Raw genomic sequence first — 20,101 nt, forward strand, 5'->3', positions numbered from 1 at the left:
TTCTTCAGCATCCCTGTGACAATCTCCCATGGATCAAAAAAACCTGTTACCATTTATACTGCTGTTCTCTGTATTCATTCAATATTCCCTGTTAGTCCTGTTTAGTATGGGTCCCACATGCTTGAGCAATACTCTAGGATGTGCTGCACGAGTGATTTGTAAGCAACTTCCTCTATAGACTGACTACATTTCCCCAGTATTCTAACCATAAAGTGAAGTATATCACCTGCATTACCCACAACTGAGCATATGTGATCATTCCATTTAGTAGACCTATACCATATTACACCCATGTATTTGTATGAGTTAGCCAATTCCAACTATGACTCACTGATACTACAGTCATAGGATATTAACTTTTGTGAACTGTACAATTGTACATTTCTGAACAATTAAAGCAAGTTGCCAATCTTTGGCCAACATTGAAATCTTATCAAGATCTGACTGAATATTTACACAGCTTCTTTCAGACAGTACTTCATTATAGATAACTGCATCATCTACAAAAGTCTGGGGTTACTATTAATACTGTCCGCAAAGTCATTAGTATAAAACATGAATGGCAAGGGACCCTACACACTTCCCTGGGGCAGACCCAAAGTTACTTCTGTTTATGTCGATCACTCTCCAGTCATGGACATGTGTAGAAGTCACTGCAGGGTTGCCCCAGGAAAGTGCATTGGATCTATTGCTATTCATGTTATTTTTATATATATATATATATATATATATATATAAAATTATGTAATTAATATAATAACATGAATAGCAATAGATCCAATGCACTTTCCTGGGGCAACCCTGCAGTGACTTCTAATATCTACACATGTTCATGACTGGAGAGTGAGATATATATATAACATCAGACTTTTGCAGCTAGTGCAGCTATCTGTAATAAACCACTGTCTGAAAGATGCTGCATAAATATACAGGCAATTCTTGATAAGATTTAAAAGTGGGCAAAAGGCTGGCAACTTGCCTAATGCTTTGCTCAGTTCAATGATTTCAGCTGTTTCTCAACGCCACTGACACTAATATATATTTCATTCATCTTTTCAGAGGTACAAAAATTAAACTGGGGCAGTTCTCCTGGTTTTCCTTTCCAAAGGAGCATTTCAAAATTGAATTAAACATTTCTGCTTTTGGTTTGCTACACTCAATTTCAGTTCCTGTCTCATCCATGAGTGTCTGGAAACTAGCTTTGATGCCACTAACAGCCTTTACATATGAGCAAGCTATGGTAGCCATTGATGGCACCATGCATTTCTCCCTTGAAATTGACATGTGTTTCATTCAGAATCTTTCTGTCTATAGCACTAAGCTTTGTTTTGCAGCTATTATGAAGTAGTCTCTGTTTCTTTGCAGTGACTATATATATATATCACAGAGAGTCCATCCCATTATGACTGTTTCACTGGGTACATATCTGTTCAGTGCATGGTCAACTATTCTTTTGAACTTGAGCCATACCTCCTCTGCATGCTTCTGTTGTGTGCTAAAAGTTTCAAGTTCCTCATTGACATATGGGACTATTGATTTTTTTAATCTAGTTCACTGAAAATTTATATCTTTCTACTTGTTTTAGTTGCCCTTTGTATTTTAATAATAATTGTTGCTACAACTGTGTCATGGTCACTGATACCAGTTTCAATGTGGGCATCCTCAAAGAGGTCAGATCTATTTCTTGCCGTTAGTTCTAACATATTTCCATCATGAGGGGGTTCTGAAACATCTGTTCTAGGTAGTTTTCAAGGAAGGCACTTAGTAATGTTTCACAGGATGTCTTTTCAAACCTCTCACTAACAAAACTGTAGTTCTTCCAATTGATTGTTGGGTGATTAAAGTTGCTATAGCCCTGTATGTAATAACTGAATATGTGCTGTGGCAGCAGGACCCTGGCATGCAACACTTCGAATATACTGCCAACGGCATCTGCATGGGATGGTCACCAGAGGCTGCCTGCAGTAGGCCACATGACTTGTGCACATGGCATGGCATCTGCCGTGCCCTCTACTGCAGCTCTCCTCTTTATATGCACAGTGCAGCAGGCACTCATTCTCATATTGTGTTCATGCTTATTGTCAGCAACTGCTTGTATCAGTACCTGGATTGTTTCTATATTTATGTCTATGTTCTCAACTGTTATTTACTTATCTGTGAAAGAAGAATAAACTTTGGTTCAATGTGGCCGTGCTGTTGTTTGTGTCTTACAGCACAACACATTTGGCGAGGAATGTGGCGTTCACTTTCACATGCTCAGTCTATTTGGTTGTTCCTTCTGTTCTTCTGTCAATAGAGGCAGTGATCCAATCTCTCCTCAACCAGCAGCTAGCACTTAACAATTCCTATCATGAACTTGCTGGCCACATTGACTATGTAGGCATGCTGTCAGCATGCCAGCTGTCCTTTCCCCATTACAATGATGTGACCAAATACTGAGAGGTTTATGAGAAGAGGCTTTGGCAACACTTCCTCACTAATGGTGTCACTGATGCAGACATGTGTGAGTCTTTGTTCCTTTGTCAGATTTCACCTCGGATCTACCATTTGTTGTGCCAGTTAGTCCTGTTTCAGGAAACTGACTGTTTTCATTCAATGATATGTGTAAGTTGTTCTTCAGTTATCACTGTAAATTCATGCATGTCACTGCAGCACGCCTAGAGTCTATTGGTGTCATATACATCCCCATCAGTTCCACCAGGCTTGGGCAGCCAAACTCCCATAGCCTCAGTCGCAAATGTTGGTTTGTGACTGGTGCTCATCATGATTCCTATGCTGATTCTGTGGTCCATGACACCATCATTCAGTTGGCATCTGACAAGGAGGTGCACCAATGTGTGAAAATCCATCATTGGCTGAAGTGTTAACTACAGCTCGATCTCTTGAAGTACCTCATACAGCTTTTGATCATATTAATGCTTGGTATGACATTATCACTGTGGCTCTTGTTCCTGACCATCAGGTGTTGCTCAGTTCTGAGGGGAGAAGGACAACATGGTAGCCATACAAACGCAGCCTCGGTGCTGCACTGGACAGTGATGTGGCAAACAACAACCACTTCAAAGGCAGAACTCCCATATTGACCATTCTGTTTTGCACACCATGAAAGGGCTGTGTGTCCTAAACACTGGATAACTTGCAACAACTGTAGGGAAAAAAGGACGTTTGGCATCTGTATGTTGTTCCCAATCTCCTCCTGCAGACATGGACATAGTTGTTGATTGTTTGTCTCCAGTGCTTACGAATCATAAGAAACTGTTTATTGAAGTGTGAGTAATGGACAAAGTTCTCAGACTACTAATGGACATGGATGCAGCTGTGACTTTACTGAACTCACAAACTTGTGTGGATCTGGGATCTCTAGCATTTTCTCTGGTTACTTGACATTTGGTGAGTTACAACAAGCAGCTCATTCCAATTTTGGAACGATTTATGGCTCCCACTATGCTTAAATCTGTGGTTCAGTTTTGACTTTTGTGGTAGTGGGTGATATTGGTACTGCAACTTTGTTTGGTCTGGGTGCTTCCAATGCTCTTGGTTTTACCATTTTGGATACAGTGCACCTCATTTCTGAGCAGGTCTCATACCAGCCATTAAATTCTCTGTGTTCTGAGTTCTAGTCTCTCTTTTCAGATGGGTTAGGATGTGCCACTAATTTTGTGGCCCACATTACCCCAAAACCTAATATGTGGTCACACTGTTTCATTGCATGCCCTATTCCAATGGGTCTGCGTATCAAGTGAAATCAGAATTGGACAGGCTGATGTTGTAGGGGTCATAAAGCCTATTACATCGAGTGAGTGGTCTACTCCCCTCACGATTGCTAAAAAACTGACTGGTCAGCTTCACCTCTGTGGTAACTTTAAAGTTTCAGTCGAAGATCAATTTATCATTGACATGTATCCTTTGCCCTGCCATCCATTGTCTATTTGGGGTTTCAGGTTTCTCGGGATAGTGTTAAACCAGTACAACATCATGTCACTACGGTCACAGGTCAGCCTCGCACTACAAATGCCAAAGGACTCCAAGCATCTTTAGGTAAAATTGCTTACTATCACAAATTTATTCCAAGTGTAGCCACGTTGGCGTATACCCTCAATGAGTTGCTCCACAAGGATGTTCCTTTTCAATGGATGTCAGCCTGTGAGTGCACTTTCATGCTTTTGAAATCTAAATTACATTCTGCTTCTTGTTTGGCTACTATCCTTCCTGGTCACCACCTGGTTTTGGCTGTGGATGCTTCTCATTATGGACTCAGGGCCATTCTTGCATATCAATATGAGGATGGCTCCAAACATCTGCTCCCAAGTTGAAAAGGAAGCACTTGTTATTGTCTACACCCTCAGAAATTATTGTCTGTTTGTGTATGGGTCCAAGTTCCATCTCTTTGCTGACCCTAAGCCCTTGGTTTAATTTTTTAATCCTTCCTTTTCATTGCCCAACAAAGCAGCACATCACCTCCAGTTTTTGGCCTTGTTTCTGTCTTGGTACAACTATGAAATACATTTTCAGCCTGCCACATAACATGTCAACACTTGCACACTGTCCCAGCTTCCATTGGGGATATAGATCCTACTTTTCATAAGGATAAACTCCTTTGTTTGGTGGAAGGGATTCCTATTATGGGCTTCCAGATCACAGCTGCTGTCACTGTTGATCCAGTTTTGTGTCAAGTTGTTCATCTTGTTCAGCATGGTTGGCTAGACAGTTCTCTGGCCAGGGCTTTGATTCTTTGTGTAACTGTTTTGCTCTCTGTCACTGCACTTCGGAATTACATGGTGTTTTTCTCTTAGCTACATACAGGTTGCTGCCTAGGGTTGTGATGCCAGCTCGCTACAGCAGGATATGCTTCAGCTCCTACATCAGGAATAGTGGGAGGTCTCATGTACCACGTTATTGGCCAGTGAGCTCTTGTATAGCCTGGCATTGACAGTGACATTGTACAGTTTGTTGCACCCTGCTCTCATTGTGCTACTCAACAGACAAAAGAGACATTCTCTGCATGGGTGACACTGCAGCATCCATGGAAATGTGTCCATGTTGATTTTGGAGGACCTTTCCTAAATTCTTACTGGTTGTTGGTTGTCCATGCTTTCTCTAATTTTCCATATGTTATCTGCTGTCTGTTGATGTCAGCAGCCACTATGATTAAGGCCCTCCCCAATTTTTTTCCATTGAATGATTGCCTTATACACTTGTGATGGATGTGGTATACAGTTTGTGTCTCAGGCCTTCCATGATTTTTGCGCTTGTCACAGCATTTGCTACATGACTACTCCTCCTCTTGACCCCCAATCTAATGGCAAGGCGAAACATCTTGTCTGCACTTTCAAGGTGAAAATGAAAAAGCATGTTGCGGACTCCTCCAAAGATGATGATTTGGCACACTTCTTGAGTTATTCCACACAAATGGGGGCTCCAAGTCCAGCTGAGTTGCTCCATGGTCACCAGCCACTCTCCCTCCTGCATCTGCTCATGCCACCCCACCAATGCCTGTTAGTGCAGTTCTTGTCGTGGTTTCCTCCTGGCTCCCAGTCTGGTCTGATGGGATTCTGGCCATGGTCCACAGCTGTGGCCACTGCCTCTTTATTGTGCACACGAATAATGGGTTGGCAGTGCATCAGTACTATCAGCTGTGTCCTCACACCACAGTGAGGGTGTCGGGTCTACTGCAGCCACCTCAGCCTCTTCCCTGAGCTCCTGTCCCAGTCTCAGAGGGTGTGGGGTGAACCTGCCCTCCCTGTAGACGTCACCACCTCCTGCTTCTCCTCCAGGACTCAGCCTTTGGATGCCTGCTGCCAGACCCTCCTGTGATCCTTCGCTGTCACTGATGAATCTGCTACCAACTGGGCCAGTAGCTTCAGGTCCTTCAACACTGGTATTCCGAGCACGCACGACAGAGCAGCTAGTGCCTTCATCATCAGCACTGTTACACCAGACACCAAGATGCTGCCAGCACCTTTGTCACTGGTGCTCTCTGGTGGAGGAGTAGCCGCCCATGTCCACGGCCATAGCTCACCCATTCTTACTCACCAGTTCCGGTCCAGAATCTCTTCCTGTCACCACCATCACTGCCTCAGGCATCTGTCACAGAGGCCATGGATGTTTCAACAGTTGCTCCAATGCCTGCATCAGTGGAGCACCCTTTCCCCAAGGGAAGAAGTTTGCTGTAGCCCTGCATGTAATACTAGGACACATGATGTGGCACCAGGCCACTGGCGCACTACACTGTGAATATTCTGCCAATGCCATCCATGCAGGCTGGCCACAAGAGGCCACCTGCAGTGAGCCACATGACATTTGCTCATGATATGGCATCTGCCATGCCCTCTACCAGAGCCCTCCTCTTTATAAGTGTAGTGCATCAGGAACTCACCCTCATATTGCTTTCATACTTACTGTCAGCAACTGCTTGTGTCAGTAGCTGGATCGTTTCTATGTTTGTGTCTGTATTCTTTCGACTGTTGCTTGCTTGTATTTGGAAGAAGAACAGACTTTTCTTCATTGTGGCTGTGCTGTTGTTTGTGTCCTACAGTATAATACAAACTTCTCAACTGATGATTAGAGAACTTAATTACAAGTGACTTGAGGTTTTCTTTAAAGTTTTCAGCTGCATCAGGAGGTAGTCTGGTGGTCAATAGAAGGATCCAATTACAAGTTTATGCTCAGCCATGATACTGAGTCTTGCCCAAACAATCCTGAATGCAACTTCAATTTCTATCTTGGTAGATCTGAGTATCTTGTCTACTGTGACAAATACATAACCTCCATTTCCCATTAGCCAGTTCTTTCAGTATACACTTAAATTTTCCCCAGGAATCTCACTGCTATTGACATCAGGCTTTAAACAGCTTTGTTTACCTATTATTATATGAGCTTCACTGTGTTTCAAGAGCATTTCAAACTCTAGCACTTTGTTGCTAATGCTGTAGCATTTAACTACTAGAATTTTAATACTCTTGCCTGTGTGAGCCATTCCTTTGGATCTACACTAATACTTCTTGGTCTCCTACAGCTGCCAGTATCTGCACTGGATGGAGAGCTGCTTAATTTAAAAAAAACCTTGTGAGCATGCATACACACATCAGCTACTTGGGCAACAGCCTTTGATGTGTAATGTACACTTGACTTACTAGGGGGACACTAAAGTTCTCAATCATATAGCGCAAGTCCAGGAAGTCAGAACTTATCTTATCACAGAACCTTCGAAGTCTCTGGTTCGAACTTTCAACTCTAGTCAGAATCAGGAGGCCACAATCAGTTTTGGGAACAATGCAAAGGTGGTGTTTTCAATGTTCTTTGCCTCAGAGCCCAGATGACAGGCACTGTTTGTTCCAGAGAGTGCTGTAATCTGCAATTAGTTGTGCTCTGTTCCCTCAATGGATGTCACAATAGCCTCTTCAGCATGTCAAATGAGGCCTTCATGCAGACACACTGAGTACAGCTGATGTTCCTTTCTGTCCCTTGGTGCCATTTCCCTAAGGAATCTATTATTCACCATATGTTTGAACTGCTGATGATAATAGATCCCTACCCTTTTGTGTTTGCCACCTCTTGATACAGGACAAAGCAGGTTTCCCAACAGGTGAAAGTCTCACTGGCTCAGTTTCCTGTTTCAGTGAAAGGCAACACATCAAACCTGATGATTATGTGGATCATTATAAGATCCCAAATCCTCCATGGTCCCTGTCTACCCTGTACAGACACCCAGACCTAACATGGACATGCCACTCACAGTCAAGTGGATGAGTAATGACAGATTCCATAGTTCCCACAGAGGAGGACGAATCCTCTGGAGAGATAGTAGTTGAGGCACCTGTGGTGCCATTGATACATGACTCTTGGGAGCTTTCCCAACACACCCACTCACAGCAGCAACCAATCATTTGACAGCAGTGTAGGTGGTTTCCAACTGCTTACAAACATCAATTAACTCATCCCATGTTTGAAAATCTGCATCCACTGACCATTTATTTGCTGTCTTACTTTCTCTACTACATATGATAATCATAATACTTCTATTGTTGCTAGCTTTATTAGTAATTCAGTATCCATTTTTTTAAAGTTCTGCATGTGGAGAACTGAAACAGCAATCTAACACAAAACGTTCTACAATAAAAACTGACAGATGCACAGACTGTAGTTGTTGCAGTGCCATATCAAATTGACTTCAGAAAGAAAAATAACTTGTTTGCTTCACAAACATCATATTAGTAAAATGTTATTGTGTGTTATTATTTTCTACATATAATTAATTCATAAATTTTATTATCATCTTCATTTGACAACACCTATGCAGATCTGAACCTGTTATTAATTATGTAAAATCAATTATTGTTGTAATTGTTTTAAGGAACACAGAGGTTTTGTGATGACATTCGAGATATGATTGGTTTCTCACCAGGACATTATTGGAGGATATGTTGGAGGTTTATGGCTCCAGTTTTTCTAATGGTAAGAAATAAATCAATGAAATAAACAAAGTCATAGATTTTATAGTGTCATACTGTAATGTAGTTTTCTTACAGTGTAATATATTGAGTTGCAGTTACTGATCAGATATACAAATGAAATTAAAGGAGACTGATGCCACACATTCTTGAGCATATTCATCAGATATATATTGTGGGATGAGAAGTGGATATGGCTCAAAGAGATGCATTATTGCTGACTACTGTCACTTATTCAGGTCTCAAGGCTTTGGGAAAATTATGGATTCTACATTCAACAATGAGAAAACTAGTGATGAAATGTATGTCAGGGTGTTATAACATTCTACTGTCAACCATAAATGCAAAAATTACTATTACTGGTATCACCAACATGTAACTGAGTCAAACCAGCAAATTTAAAAAGCACATCTATGTACTTCTGATTGGTGCTTGAACTGATGATGTGACAAACTTCATCAATAAATGTTTGAAACATATATTTATATAGTAAGTGATATCTTACAAACAAAGGGTCATGAAACAGAACTCAGTTGTAGTGGAGTCTAAAGTGAAGTAAAGACTGTTTCAGTTGGATGTATCTACATCTGGTGTATGCCTGTTAGTGGCTGGAGTGCACTGTTTCCATTGTGAGTTTTGCCATAGTAGGTACTATGATGTACGGTTGTTTTTCACAATTTAATCTTCATCAGTTAGTTTTGAGTTTGCAGACCACAAATGCTCAGGCCTCTGAGACCATAATTATGGCTACTCATGTTTCAGCAAGAGTTCAGAAATAAGGTTCACCATGTTCAACAGCAAATTGCTCATATTTGTAAAGCAAATATCATAACTAAAGGCTATGCCAGTCTGAGTCAATGAAAGATGCAGTCTCAACACAACTGAGGTTCTCTGCATGAAGTACAGAATCAGTAACAGCAAGATCATTGTAATGTCACTTAAATATCCCTTGTGTAGCAGCAAGTAAATATCTACCAGTATGTACTGCAATTTGGTGGAAAGTTTTCCTAGAAGTATATATGGGTAGTGGCAGAGAAAGCTACACCTTTGTCATATTGACACATCCTAAAACAGTCTCCTATGGATGTCTGTTCATTAATGGCAGTAAACATGCTTACAGTAGAAAGCTATTTCCTGCTCGCCATATGATTCTTGAATGGGAATGCTGATCTTATATGTCTACAGCTTTAACTACCACAAATAAAATAAAACTTTTTATGGGTTCTTAATTGTTTTCATAGTCTTCGATATAAACTTTTTGGTAGGATGCAAATTAAATGTGTGACTTGCTGGCTAAGTGTCAGATTACCAAATATCAACAATGGAAAATCCAGGATGGAATGGAACAATATTATGAAAAGGATAGTTGCTACTCATCATATAGTGGAGATGCTGAATCACAGATAGGAACAACAAGAAGACTGTAAGAAAATGAGCTTTCGGCCAACAAGGCCTTCATAGGAGATAGAACACACACACACACACACACACGCATATGACTGTACTCTGGTTGCTGAGGCATCAGCAGCCAGAGACTGCAGTCATGTGTGTGTGAGTTGCATTTATGTGTGTTTGTTTGTGTGTGTGTGTATGTGTGTGTGTGTGTGTGTGTGTGTGTGCATCTTCAATGAAGGCCTTGTTGGCCAAAAGCTCGTTTTCTGACAGTCTTTTTGTTGTATCAGTCTGTGACTCAACATACCTGCTATATGGTGAGCAGCAACTATCCTTTTCATAAGATTACCAAATATGTCAGTCTGGAGTTCAATAATCAGTCAGTGCTAGGATTTTTTCTGTAACTTTATCATCTCTGGCAATGGTGGGTTAATGTGAAAAATGATAAGCTGCACAGTTGTCTGGAATCAATGTTAAAGGATATGCCCTCATAAATGGATGGATACATCACATCAAAGATCTGAGGAAGGTAATGGCACTTGCATTCGGGAGGACAACGGTTCAATCCTGCATCTGGCCATGCTGATTTAGGTCTTCCTTGATTTCCCTAAATCGCTTCAGGCAAAAGCCGAGATGGTTCCTTTGAAAGGGCATGGCTGACCTTCCTTCCCTATCCTTCCCTAATCCGATGAGACTGATGACCTCGCAGTTAGGTCTCCTCCCCCAAATCAACCCAACCCAAGGTAATGGCATACCATTTCCAGTAGGTCACAGTAGGTCATGCATAATAAAGCACTGCAGCTTTGAAACCAACCTTCAGGTTGAGAAACACTTTACTTTTATAGAATATTGAAAATAGTGCAGTTGTTCACTGACAATTAAAGCAACCAACAATCCCCCAAAATACTGGGATATGAATTTAATGTAGGTCCCTTTCATAAATGTTGGCTTCCTACCAATAAATTCCAACTAAAGTTTATCTGGCCTATGTTATGAATAACATAGGCTACACACAACAGGTTTCTGTCCCTATCTCCCTCCTCTCATATATAGATTGTAATGAAAATGAATGGAAGATACAGAAATGCACAAGGAAAAAATCTTATATTACTATGGGTATGGAAGGCAGAATATAAGTAATGGAAGGAGAAAAGGTAACAACTCACTACACAGTTGAGTCATTGGCTGGTACATGAAGAAGACAGAGAATGTTGTTCAGCTTTCGGCTGAATCCTGTTTCAGAGCTAATAAAATACATATTCACACACTGCAAGGTTACATTGCCTGGCTGGCAAAATTGTGCCAACACTGCAGCTTGACTGGGGGGAGGCATAGTGTTGGGTGGAGTCGACGAGAGCAAAAAGGAGCCCAAGCTAACAGTTTGAAGGCACAGGCAGAAAAATGGCTCCATCAAGCTTTCTTTGGTGTAGGCAGAGGGAACTGTGCACAGCTTACTATAATGTGGAGGATTGTATTGAGTGGGAAAGATAAAACAGGGGAGGAAGGTAAATGTGGTGCAGGTTCAGTGTAGAGGTAATGGGGGCTAGGGTAGAAGTGTGTGTGGGAGAGGAGCTAGCAGAGATTGAGGCCAGGAGGATTAAGAGACCGATGGATGTGTTGCATGGACAATTCCTATGGTAGAGGTGTGTGTGGGAGAGGAGCTAGCAGAGATTGAAGCCAGGAGGATTAAGAGACTGATGGATGTGTTGCATGGACAATTCCCACTTATGTAACAGCTACTGATGGGGAAGGATCCAGGTGCCATAGGTTGTAAAGCAGCTGGGGAAGATGAGCATGTTGTACTGAGCAGTATGTTCTGCCAGTGGGTGGTCAATTCTGGTCAATGCCACAGTTTGGCAACAGCCATTCATTTGGATGGGTAGCTGGTTGGTGTTCACATGTGCTAAAAAGCTGTGCAGAAGTTACAGCAGAGCTGATATATGATGTGACTGCTTTCACAGGTGGCCCTGCCTCTGATAGGATAGGACATGTCTGTGGCAGGAGTTGAGTAGGAAGTGATAGTTGTGTACTTAAGCTACTTGTCAATTTGTGCAAAAACCAATACATTTGATTACTTATCAAAAATCACACAGTGTACAATTAACCCATTCTTTAGCTAAAATATGGACATGAAGCAAAAATGTACACAACGAAACACATCTGTAGTAAATTGTCAACACTTCAGCGTATATGGAGTAGCAGTGCATATTCTTCACACCACACATAAAACTCAAAAAAATTGCACAAAATATATAGAAAAGTCACCTCAACAAGGACTGAAACTTAAATAAAAGATAACTGCATAAAAGAACATAAATGTGAGGACCACATCAGTGACAAATTGTTAACACCTATCACATGAAGACAACTATGCTCATTCCCCATCAACAATATTATGTAAGAACACAACATACTACCTCATGGGGTAACAGTGCTTTCAGACATGGAATATTGAAATGCTTGGGAATTCATGTAAGAGATACACGTATTGAATCTCACATCTGCATCAGAGTTACACTGTAGCTTTAACTTGCATGCATCACTGCAAAAATGTCAATACAGCCAAATATTAGTGACAATCTTAGGGCATCAATATGTATCATGTCTATTATACACCAGCCGGATGTACCAAGAATGGCCTGGCATGAAGTTTGTTGTTTGTCATCGAAGAAAACGTTAATACACCATACAGAAAGACAAAATAATAATATGTGGGAATATAGCAGGTGAATATTGCTTCAACGAAGCTGTCACAGATACTGCTTTATTTTATAACTTCATGTGAAGGAAAAGAAAGAATGCATTGAGCCTAAGAACAACACACCCAGAATATGGCTCGACATGGCAAGAGATGGAACAAACATCAAGCGGACAAGAAACTGCCATACATGATGGGTGCATGATGGGGAAGAAGATAGGTGTGTGACATTGCTAAAACGCAATGCCAGCAAACATAAAAAATTTAGTTACAAATAAAGATCAGTTTAAAAGGAGCCTGAAAGACTTCCTAGTGGCCAACTCCTTCTACTCCATTGACGAATTTTTTAATTAAAACAAATGATGTATTGTATATATTCATACTATTAGTATTGTTATTTCAGCTTTAAAAAAATAAAAAATAAAAATAAATAAATAAAAAAAGTGACATGGTCCACATCCACGAGGATCTCCTCAACACGGATCTATGGAACGAAAAGCTAATCTAATCTAATCTAATGGCTGCTCCAGAGTAGGTTGGTAAGGAAGGGGTACTTTTTGTAACACTATGTGTGGGTTCCATGGGAGGAAAAAGGAGTGGAAGGATAGAGGAGGTGCAGGAGCTGTGGGGAGACAAGAGGTACAGTGCTCCTGCAGAAGGTGGGTAGGAGGGGAGGCAAGGCTGGTGTGGAAGGGGGGTGAGAGGAGAGGGTAGGGTGGTGCACCCAGTGCTCACAGACATGTATATGTCTGCCAAAAAACAATGAAGAAACCGTGCACTTTATGGTACAATGCTAAATATGTATAAAACAGTGTGAGACAATGTTATTTGACAGAAAATCGACCATTTATGTTAACTTGTAGAGGCATACTAGAAGTTAGATCAGTATTAGTTGACATGAAATAATCAACAGAGAAAAATTTTCCATCTTTACAATAAGGCAAAGAGTAACAGAATAAGCAGGCAAAACAGAGAGTATGAAGGCTTTGTTCAAATGGACAGTATGGACTTTATATCAGTTTGGAATGCAAATGATAGAAATAAGGTGGTAGAGTGTATCTCTACTTTAAGATTCTCATGTCAGCTTACCACATCCCTAAGTTGAATTTTGGCAAACATAAGTTTCCAGGAACATTGGCCACCTGTCTTCAGAATCTGTCATCTGCATGAAAGCCACAAAAAAGTCACACAGAGATGACAGAAATTTTGATATGAAGAGAACCGAAGTGAACAAAGAATCCAGTAATTTAGATTTCAGATAAAATTATGATAATTAAAGTGAGTGAGGAGGTATAGAGTGCATATTAATATCACCAACCAAAGAGCAGGAAACTTTTATAAAGAAATGCAGAAGGAAAAGAGTTAGTTCAGCTGACATAAAAATTAAAGAAAAGTACAAATATTTCTTAACCTTATGAATTATGCCTTGAAAGAAAAGAGCAGAAATAAATGCTTCCAAACAGGAGTTAAACTTACCTCATCTGTGGAGCAGTGCAACATTAGCTACAAAGAATTAATTGGAAATTCCAGCTATGAGAGTCCACATACGATCATAAAAATAAAAGCAAACAGAATAGACTTCACAGAAAGAGGGGCTGCAACTTCTAGGCATGTCCCCAAAGCATAACACTCAACAAAGTAAAATTCTAGGAGGTAGACTTGACACATTCTCTCTAATCTCAGGAACACACAAAAACTACTCAGATACGCTGGAACTCACTACATAGGAGCTAACCAATATTACTTCCTCATTGAACATGTATTTTGGTGTGCACTGGTTGCCAACAGCAGAACATACAGGTGCAATTTACAACAACTAATCATAAGTTTGAGTCACTTTACCCTCAGTACTCATCTTCACATTATACATCTCATACATACCTCGTCATGTTATTACCTCCAGTATTCCTCTCATCATAGTACCACATTAACTTCACGTCATAGCATTTGTATTCATTGTCTGGCATAAGATGTTGTATTCTAATACAGTGTGTGCACTTCATCTTATGCTCACAACTTACAGGATGTCACAAGGTCAGTTCATCTATAACCTCTTGAAAACACATTATCACTGTGTGTGGAGTTGTCCAGTTTGCAAAGCAAACAAAAAAAGAAAAAGATGACAACTATAGAAAAAAGACGTAGGAAGAAACAGAGTAACTATGACCCAGGAAGTGGAGGGGGAGAATGTAATCCTTTAATACCACAATCTGCTAGGTCACACAGAATCCTATTGGCTTTGGTGAAACAGGTGATAATTGTACTTGGTGGTCGTATGGGCACCTGAGGCCTGAGTCATTTAATTTAGTGAGAAGAGGAAGGGGAGCCACAACCTTTCAAGCATTCACATCTCTTCAGTGGGCAAATATATGCTTCCCACTGGTCCAAAGAAACAGTGCCAGATAGGAATGATGGAAGAGGAGAGAAAAGAATGTGGCACAAAAGCAAAGTGGAAGAAAATATCTCTATGGTTACACCTTGCTAGCAGCGAGGTTCTGGAGATTAGTTGAAGACTCTCTCCTACAATCATCTTAAGAAAATATCGTCTAAAGATTCACCAACAATTAATCTGTACAAAAAAATCAGACCACTATAAAGCAAATTAGATTCTTCCTCTTGTGCCAAAGGGCTTCTATAGTTGCAGTCGTGAATGATGGCAGTCGAATTTAGGTTTGTTCTGCACACCTATTTCATGCATTCTCTGATAGCCAATGAGCATTCAGAAGTGTTATGTGCACTCTGCTGTGAGTGTTGTAGCCAGTGTGAATATTAAACATGATTAATTTGTGGAGTTTTATGCTATTTATTGTAAACTGTCTTGGTAATGGTGATGGAAAGCAATAAATTCCATAAAGCAACGCAATTTGCAGGATACATGCTTTCTTTATGTGCAAAGCACACGAATGCATGTACCGCAACTGTCATTTGGAACTGACAACAATTCAAACCTCGTCCATGCCTTGACCTGCATGGACCACCATCACTCACGAACTGGACTATAACAGAACTTTGCATAATACATGAAAGCTGTTTTCCTGAAAAACATTAATTTCCTAAATCTAAATAAATGCAAATCAGTTCTAGCATAATTATTATAGTTGACTTAACAATGGGTTCCCATTTTAATGTAATGGCATATGTATGTCCTGAACTGGGGAGCACTGTTAATTCATTTTCTCTCATAGATATCAAAATCAGACTTCAACAAATATCAGTTAGAAATAATGCTGTTTACAGGTAGTGTCCTTCCTACTTTGCCCTACATTACTTAACTAAAATAAGGTAGGTAGTACCATTCTGTCATAACCATAAATTTTATAAAATACACTTGCATTTCTCAAGTTTCATCTCTAAGCACATACTCAAATACTCTTACTCAACAGATAAAATAGTTAATTCCCTAATGTCACTTCATTTATACTGCAGCCCACATTTTATCCATCCACCAAAATTATAGTTAAAATGTGACTGAAATTCTTAAGCAAAAATGCAGTTTGTTTACGATGCAGTGCCTCACTGGTTGAAGCACAAAGTGGTCACAACACTTAGTTTGATAGTCACAACATGATGTGATCAAATGGAGCATGGTGCATCACAACATGCATGCAGGCAGCTGGATGGTAGGCATGTGGCACTCACACAGGGTGGTATGGATCCAGCTGCAGCTGCTGGCTGCATGGCAGCAAGGAAGAGAAGCCGCAGCAGGACCCTTGGACTGAGAAGGTGGACTGCTTTGATGGGTATGCAGCAGGCTCTGAGTATTGCAGGTTGCACAACTGGGTGGCAGCATGACCGGTAGCAGGTGGCCACTAAGTTGACGAGAAAGCCACAGCTGCAGCTCAATGGTGAGTCAATAGAACCCCAGAAAGGACAGCACGTAAGACTACGGCATGGGGGCCGCATGGCTACAGGTTGCTGTGGGTTGGTGTGGCCCTGGAGAGTGCAGCACAATGCTGCTAACAGATAGACCGTGGCATGAGATTGGCAGCAGCAAATGGGCCTTGTGAATAAGTTGCAGTAAGCAGAATGGCTTGTGGCACAGACAATTTGCCCAGGAGGGCCAGGCAGCATGGCTGGCATGTTATGCCACACACCAGTAAACAAGCAGCATCAGTGGGTGACAGGCAGCTAGTGGATGATGCCTTTGGATGGCGGTGGCAGGTGAGCCACGCCAACCATACACAGCTAGCTCATGCTCTCTGCCCTCAGAGGCAGATGCTGGCAAGCATGGAATGCATAGTGTGCTGCAGCACGGCGGGGGCTCATCGGACTTGTATCAAGAGTCTGACTGCATTGTGTGCATGCCCACCCACCCATTCACACACACACACACACACACAGTCTTGGCTACATTGTTCTAGACACTGCACCTTGACTGAGGTGAGGGCTGTTTTGGTTGGAGAGGATGAGGAGGAAAGGAGGCTGCTAGTGGGAGGCAGAGTTTGGAAAGGTTAGCCGATGGCTAGGAGGGAGAAGCAGCAGGAGCATATGGTATGTATGTGACCCTGACACCAGGAAACTAATGCTGTGCACAAGCATGGGGAGCTGTGCACAGTGCATGATGACACAGAAGAGTATATTCATAAGGGAAAACAGAACAGAGGAAGAGAGACTGCCAAGAAGTGGATGTGGGTGCAAGATGAGTGAAGCTAGGGTCCTGCAGCAGGGGTGGAGTTGCTTCCTGCAACAGGGTTGAGTTGGATGTGGAGCAGGGGCTTTGATCTCATAACTCTCGTGGCCTCAATCTCCATTTCAAAAAGTGTCTCTGTACATCTATTATTATGTACAAGTGGTGAAGCCTATTTCATCATACCCAATCTATGGAAAGTAAAGATTCTTGAAAGTTTCACTCCATCTCTTATGAAGATTCCAGCAGCACCATTCAGTCTCAGTCTACACAGAATCTTTTCTGTGCCATCTCCATCAAGAATAAATATATTTAATTGGAGTTTTGTCAGCAAGTATTCAAATATTCATGTAACACCACTTCAAACATCACTTAGCACTGGCTACAGAAATATGTGGCTTATGAGGAGCTGTCGTATTATTGTATCCCATTCATTGTAGCTCCCTAAGCACAGTTATTGCACTAGCTGGGCTGCTGGTAGCATTTTGAAACTCATGAGTGTTTTCTTCCACTGATTTCATGCAGGGTTTTACAACCACACTCTGCAATGCTCAATGGTCCCTTTCCATTGATACATGATGTTGCCTAGCCTTGGTTTTGCTGTTTTGTTCCTTCACATTTGCACTTCACAATCACATCACAAACAGTTGACTTAGGCCCATGCTGCTGTTATTGCTCCTCTTCTGACAACAGAATGCTTCCTACTTCCTTTGATACTGGTGTACTGTGATACTCTTGTGACACCTAGTGGTCAGTTCCCTGGTACATAGCTGTGTCCAGAGACTTTTAATCAGATATCATGTATAAGTACTCTGTAGCTCTGAAAAAAGATTTGTCCAAAAGCTAGCAAAGTTCTTAATTTCGTTTATGTAGTTTTTGATGACTCAGTGCCTTCATTATTCAATGAGTTTGTGACATTCGCCTGCTTTATTTCTTCGTTGACAGTTCATGGTGTCGACGTACTGCATTGTTATATTGGCTCAAAAAATGGGGGGAGGGAGGGATGGAAGTTCAGCACTGACTACTGTAAATGAAGTAGCCAACAGTTGGACAATTGTGTTTCACAGTTCTTTACCTTAACTGTTCAGAACCCCCCCAGTATTACACAAATTATATAGCCAGTTCACTATCAGTAAATGTTGGTAAGCCTCATTAATAGGTTGCAGGCAACATCAGCCTACTGCTACAATAGTTTGCTGTTGAACATCTATAAACAGTAAAATCGAACCACACAGTTCACATTTCCTGCAGTATAATGTGGTACGAGTGACACTATTTTTCAAATAAATTAAACAGACATTGTCATTAATTGTTCTAACACACAGCCTATTTGTGTTACACTTATTCCACTCTTAAGTTGATGCATTGTTGTTAATCTAACCAATACATGTTTCACATCCAAATTGGCCGCGGACTGACTGTCTTGTGATCAAAAATCAGTTCTTTATACATCCTCACAATAATAGGCACTGAATCTATACATTGTTCAGTGTTTAAGTTTTAGAAATTACAATTAAAACATAACTGATTCAATTAACTGAATACATTGAAAAATTCCTTCTTTTTAACACTTCCTTCTATCACAAAGGTTAGGCTGAATTCTTTGTTTAAATAACGAATTTAAAAGATATAGTTACATAAACAATACTTTTGACAAACCTGGTAATTATTTTGGAAATAGTTAAGGGCTGGCTTCACTCATATATTTTCGAATGGAACCAAATAAATACATAGTTCTTCCAAATGTTTATAGTTAGTACAGAATTTATATTTCTTTATAAGTCAACAATAGAATCTAAGTCATGAAACAATTACTGATTTCACCCCATAGCAAGAGATATTGACTAGGAATGGTCAACATAAATTACAAAATTAATTATATACTCAAAATTAGACCTGGTGCTATATTCCTTAAGACTGAGGGCCAACTGTTCTCTTTTATGGAAATTTGGGTTATACATGTTAATGGTAATTAGGCAAAAATGAAAATAAAATGAATTTAAGGATGCAGATGGCAAAACAAGAGAGGAAGTAAAGAGATGCCAGCTTGTTTCATCACAAGTTGTTGCCTTTACTCCTTACATTATTTACATTTCACCAAGAATTGCCATTATTATATTCATTAAATAAATGTTATGTTTGAACACATTTAACTGAAAACATGTAATATAAGGTTAAAACTGCCCATTTTCATTAATTTGTTTCTAGTATTTCTTAATTACTGTATGTGTTTTGATATAACAGTGAAAAGGCTTACGCTGACCAAATCTTACCTTTTCCTGTTGTAGAGTAATACAGTGTTTTACATATAAAATTTCCCTTTTGCAAAATGTTAAATACTGATAAAAATTGTAAGATTTTATTGCAATATGTTAATAGGAGATGGATGACATGACACTGTTCACAATTTTATAATGGCATACTATAGTTTAATTGTTACTACTTTTGCAGTTCATCATTGTTTATGGACTTATAGACTATGAACCTCTGACTTATGATGACTATGTGTATCCAACATGGGCAAATGTATTAGGTTGGTTCATTGCTGGCTCTAGCATTTCCATGATTCCTGGAATGGCTGTCTACAAAATTATTACTACACCAGGTACCATTCTCCAGGTAAGTAACATTTTATACTTACATTCATAAATAAAGTCTACTATTTCTTTAACACTCATTTAAGTTTGTTTCTCCATGTATCTCGGACTAGGCAAAAAATGTATAATTTTTAATAAACATTTTCTTCAGTTAAGTGCTGGTTTTAGAAAATAAAAGCAAGTCAAATCAGAAGTAACAATAATCTGAATATAAAGAATAAAGTTAATAAAAGAACAACTTACAGAAGCCTTTTGAAGGAACTTGCTATTCTTATACACATTATATTCATGTGCCACTGCATGTATTCCTTAATGACATTCGTGGTTACTAATAAGA

At 40.3% G+C, this 20,101-nt stretch overlaps 1 protein-coding gene across 1 annotated transcript in view; it reads left to right on the top strand.

Moving 5' to 3' along the window:
- The window catches only part of LOC124777598 (sodium-dependent dopamine transporter), a 360,017-nt gene that overhangs the window by 320,168 nt on the left and 19,748 nt on the right, over window positions 1-20,101 (top strand). Inside the window, exons 12-13 of the mRNA XM_047253064.1 lie at window positions 8,354-8,454; window positions 19,619-19,786. Coding sequence (XP_047109020.1) covers window positions 8,354-8,454; window positions 19,619-19,786 — 269 coding nt within the window. The remainder of the gene's footprint in view (window positions 1-8,353; window positions 8,455-19,618; window positions 19,787-20,101) is intronic.

This window comes from Schistocerca piceifrons, chromosome 1 (genome assembly GCF_021461385.2).
Source record: "Schistocerca piceifrons isolate TAMUIC-IGC-003096 chromosome 1, iqSchPice1.1, whole genome shotgun sequence".
Taxonomy (NCBI): Eukaryota; Metazoa; Arthropoda; class Insecta; order Orthoptera; family Acrididae; genus Schistocerca; species Schistocerca piceifrons.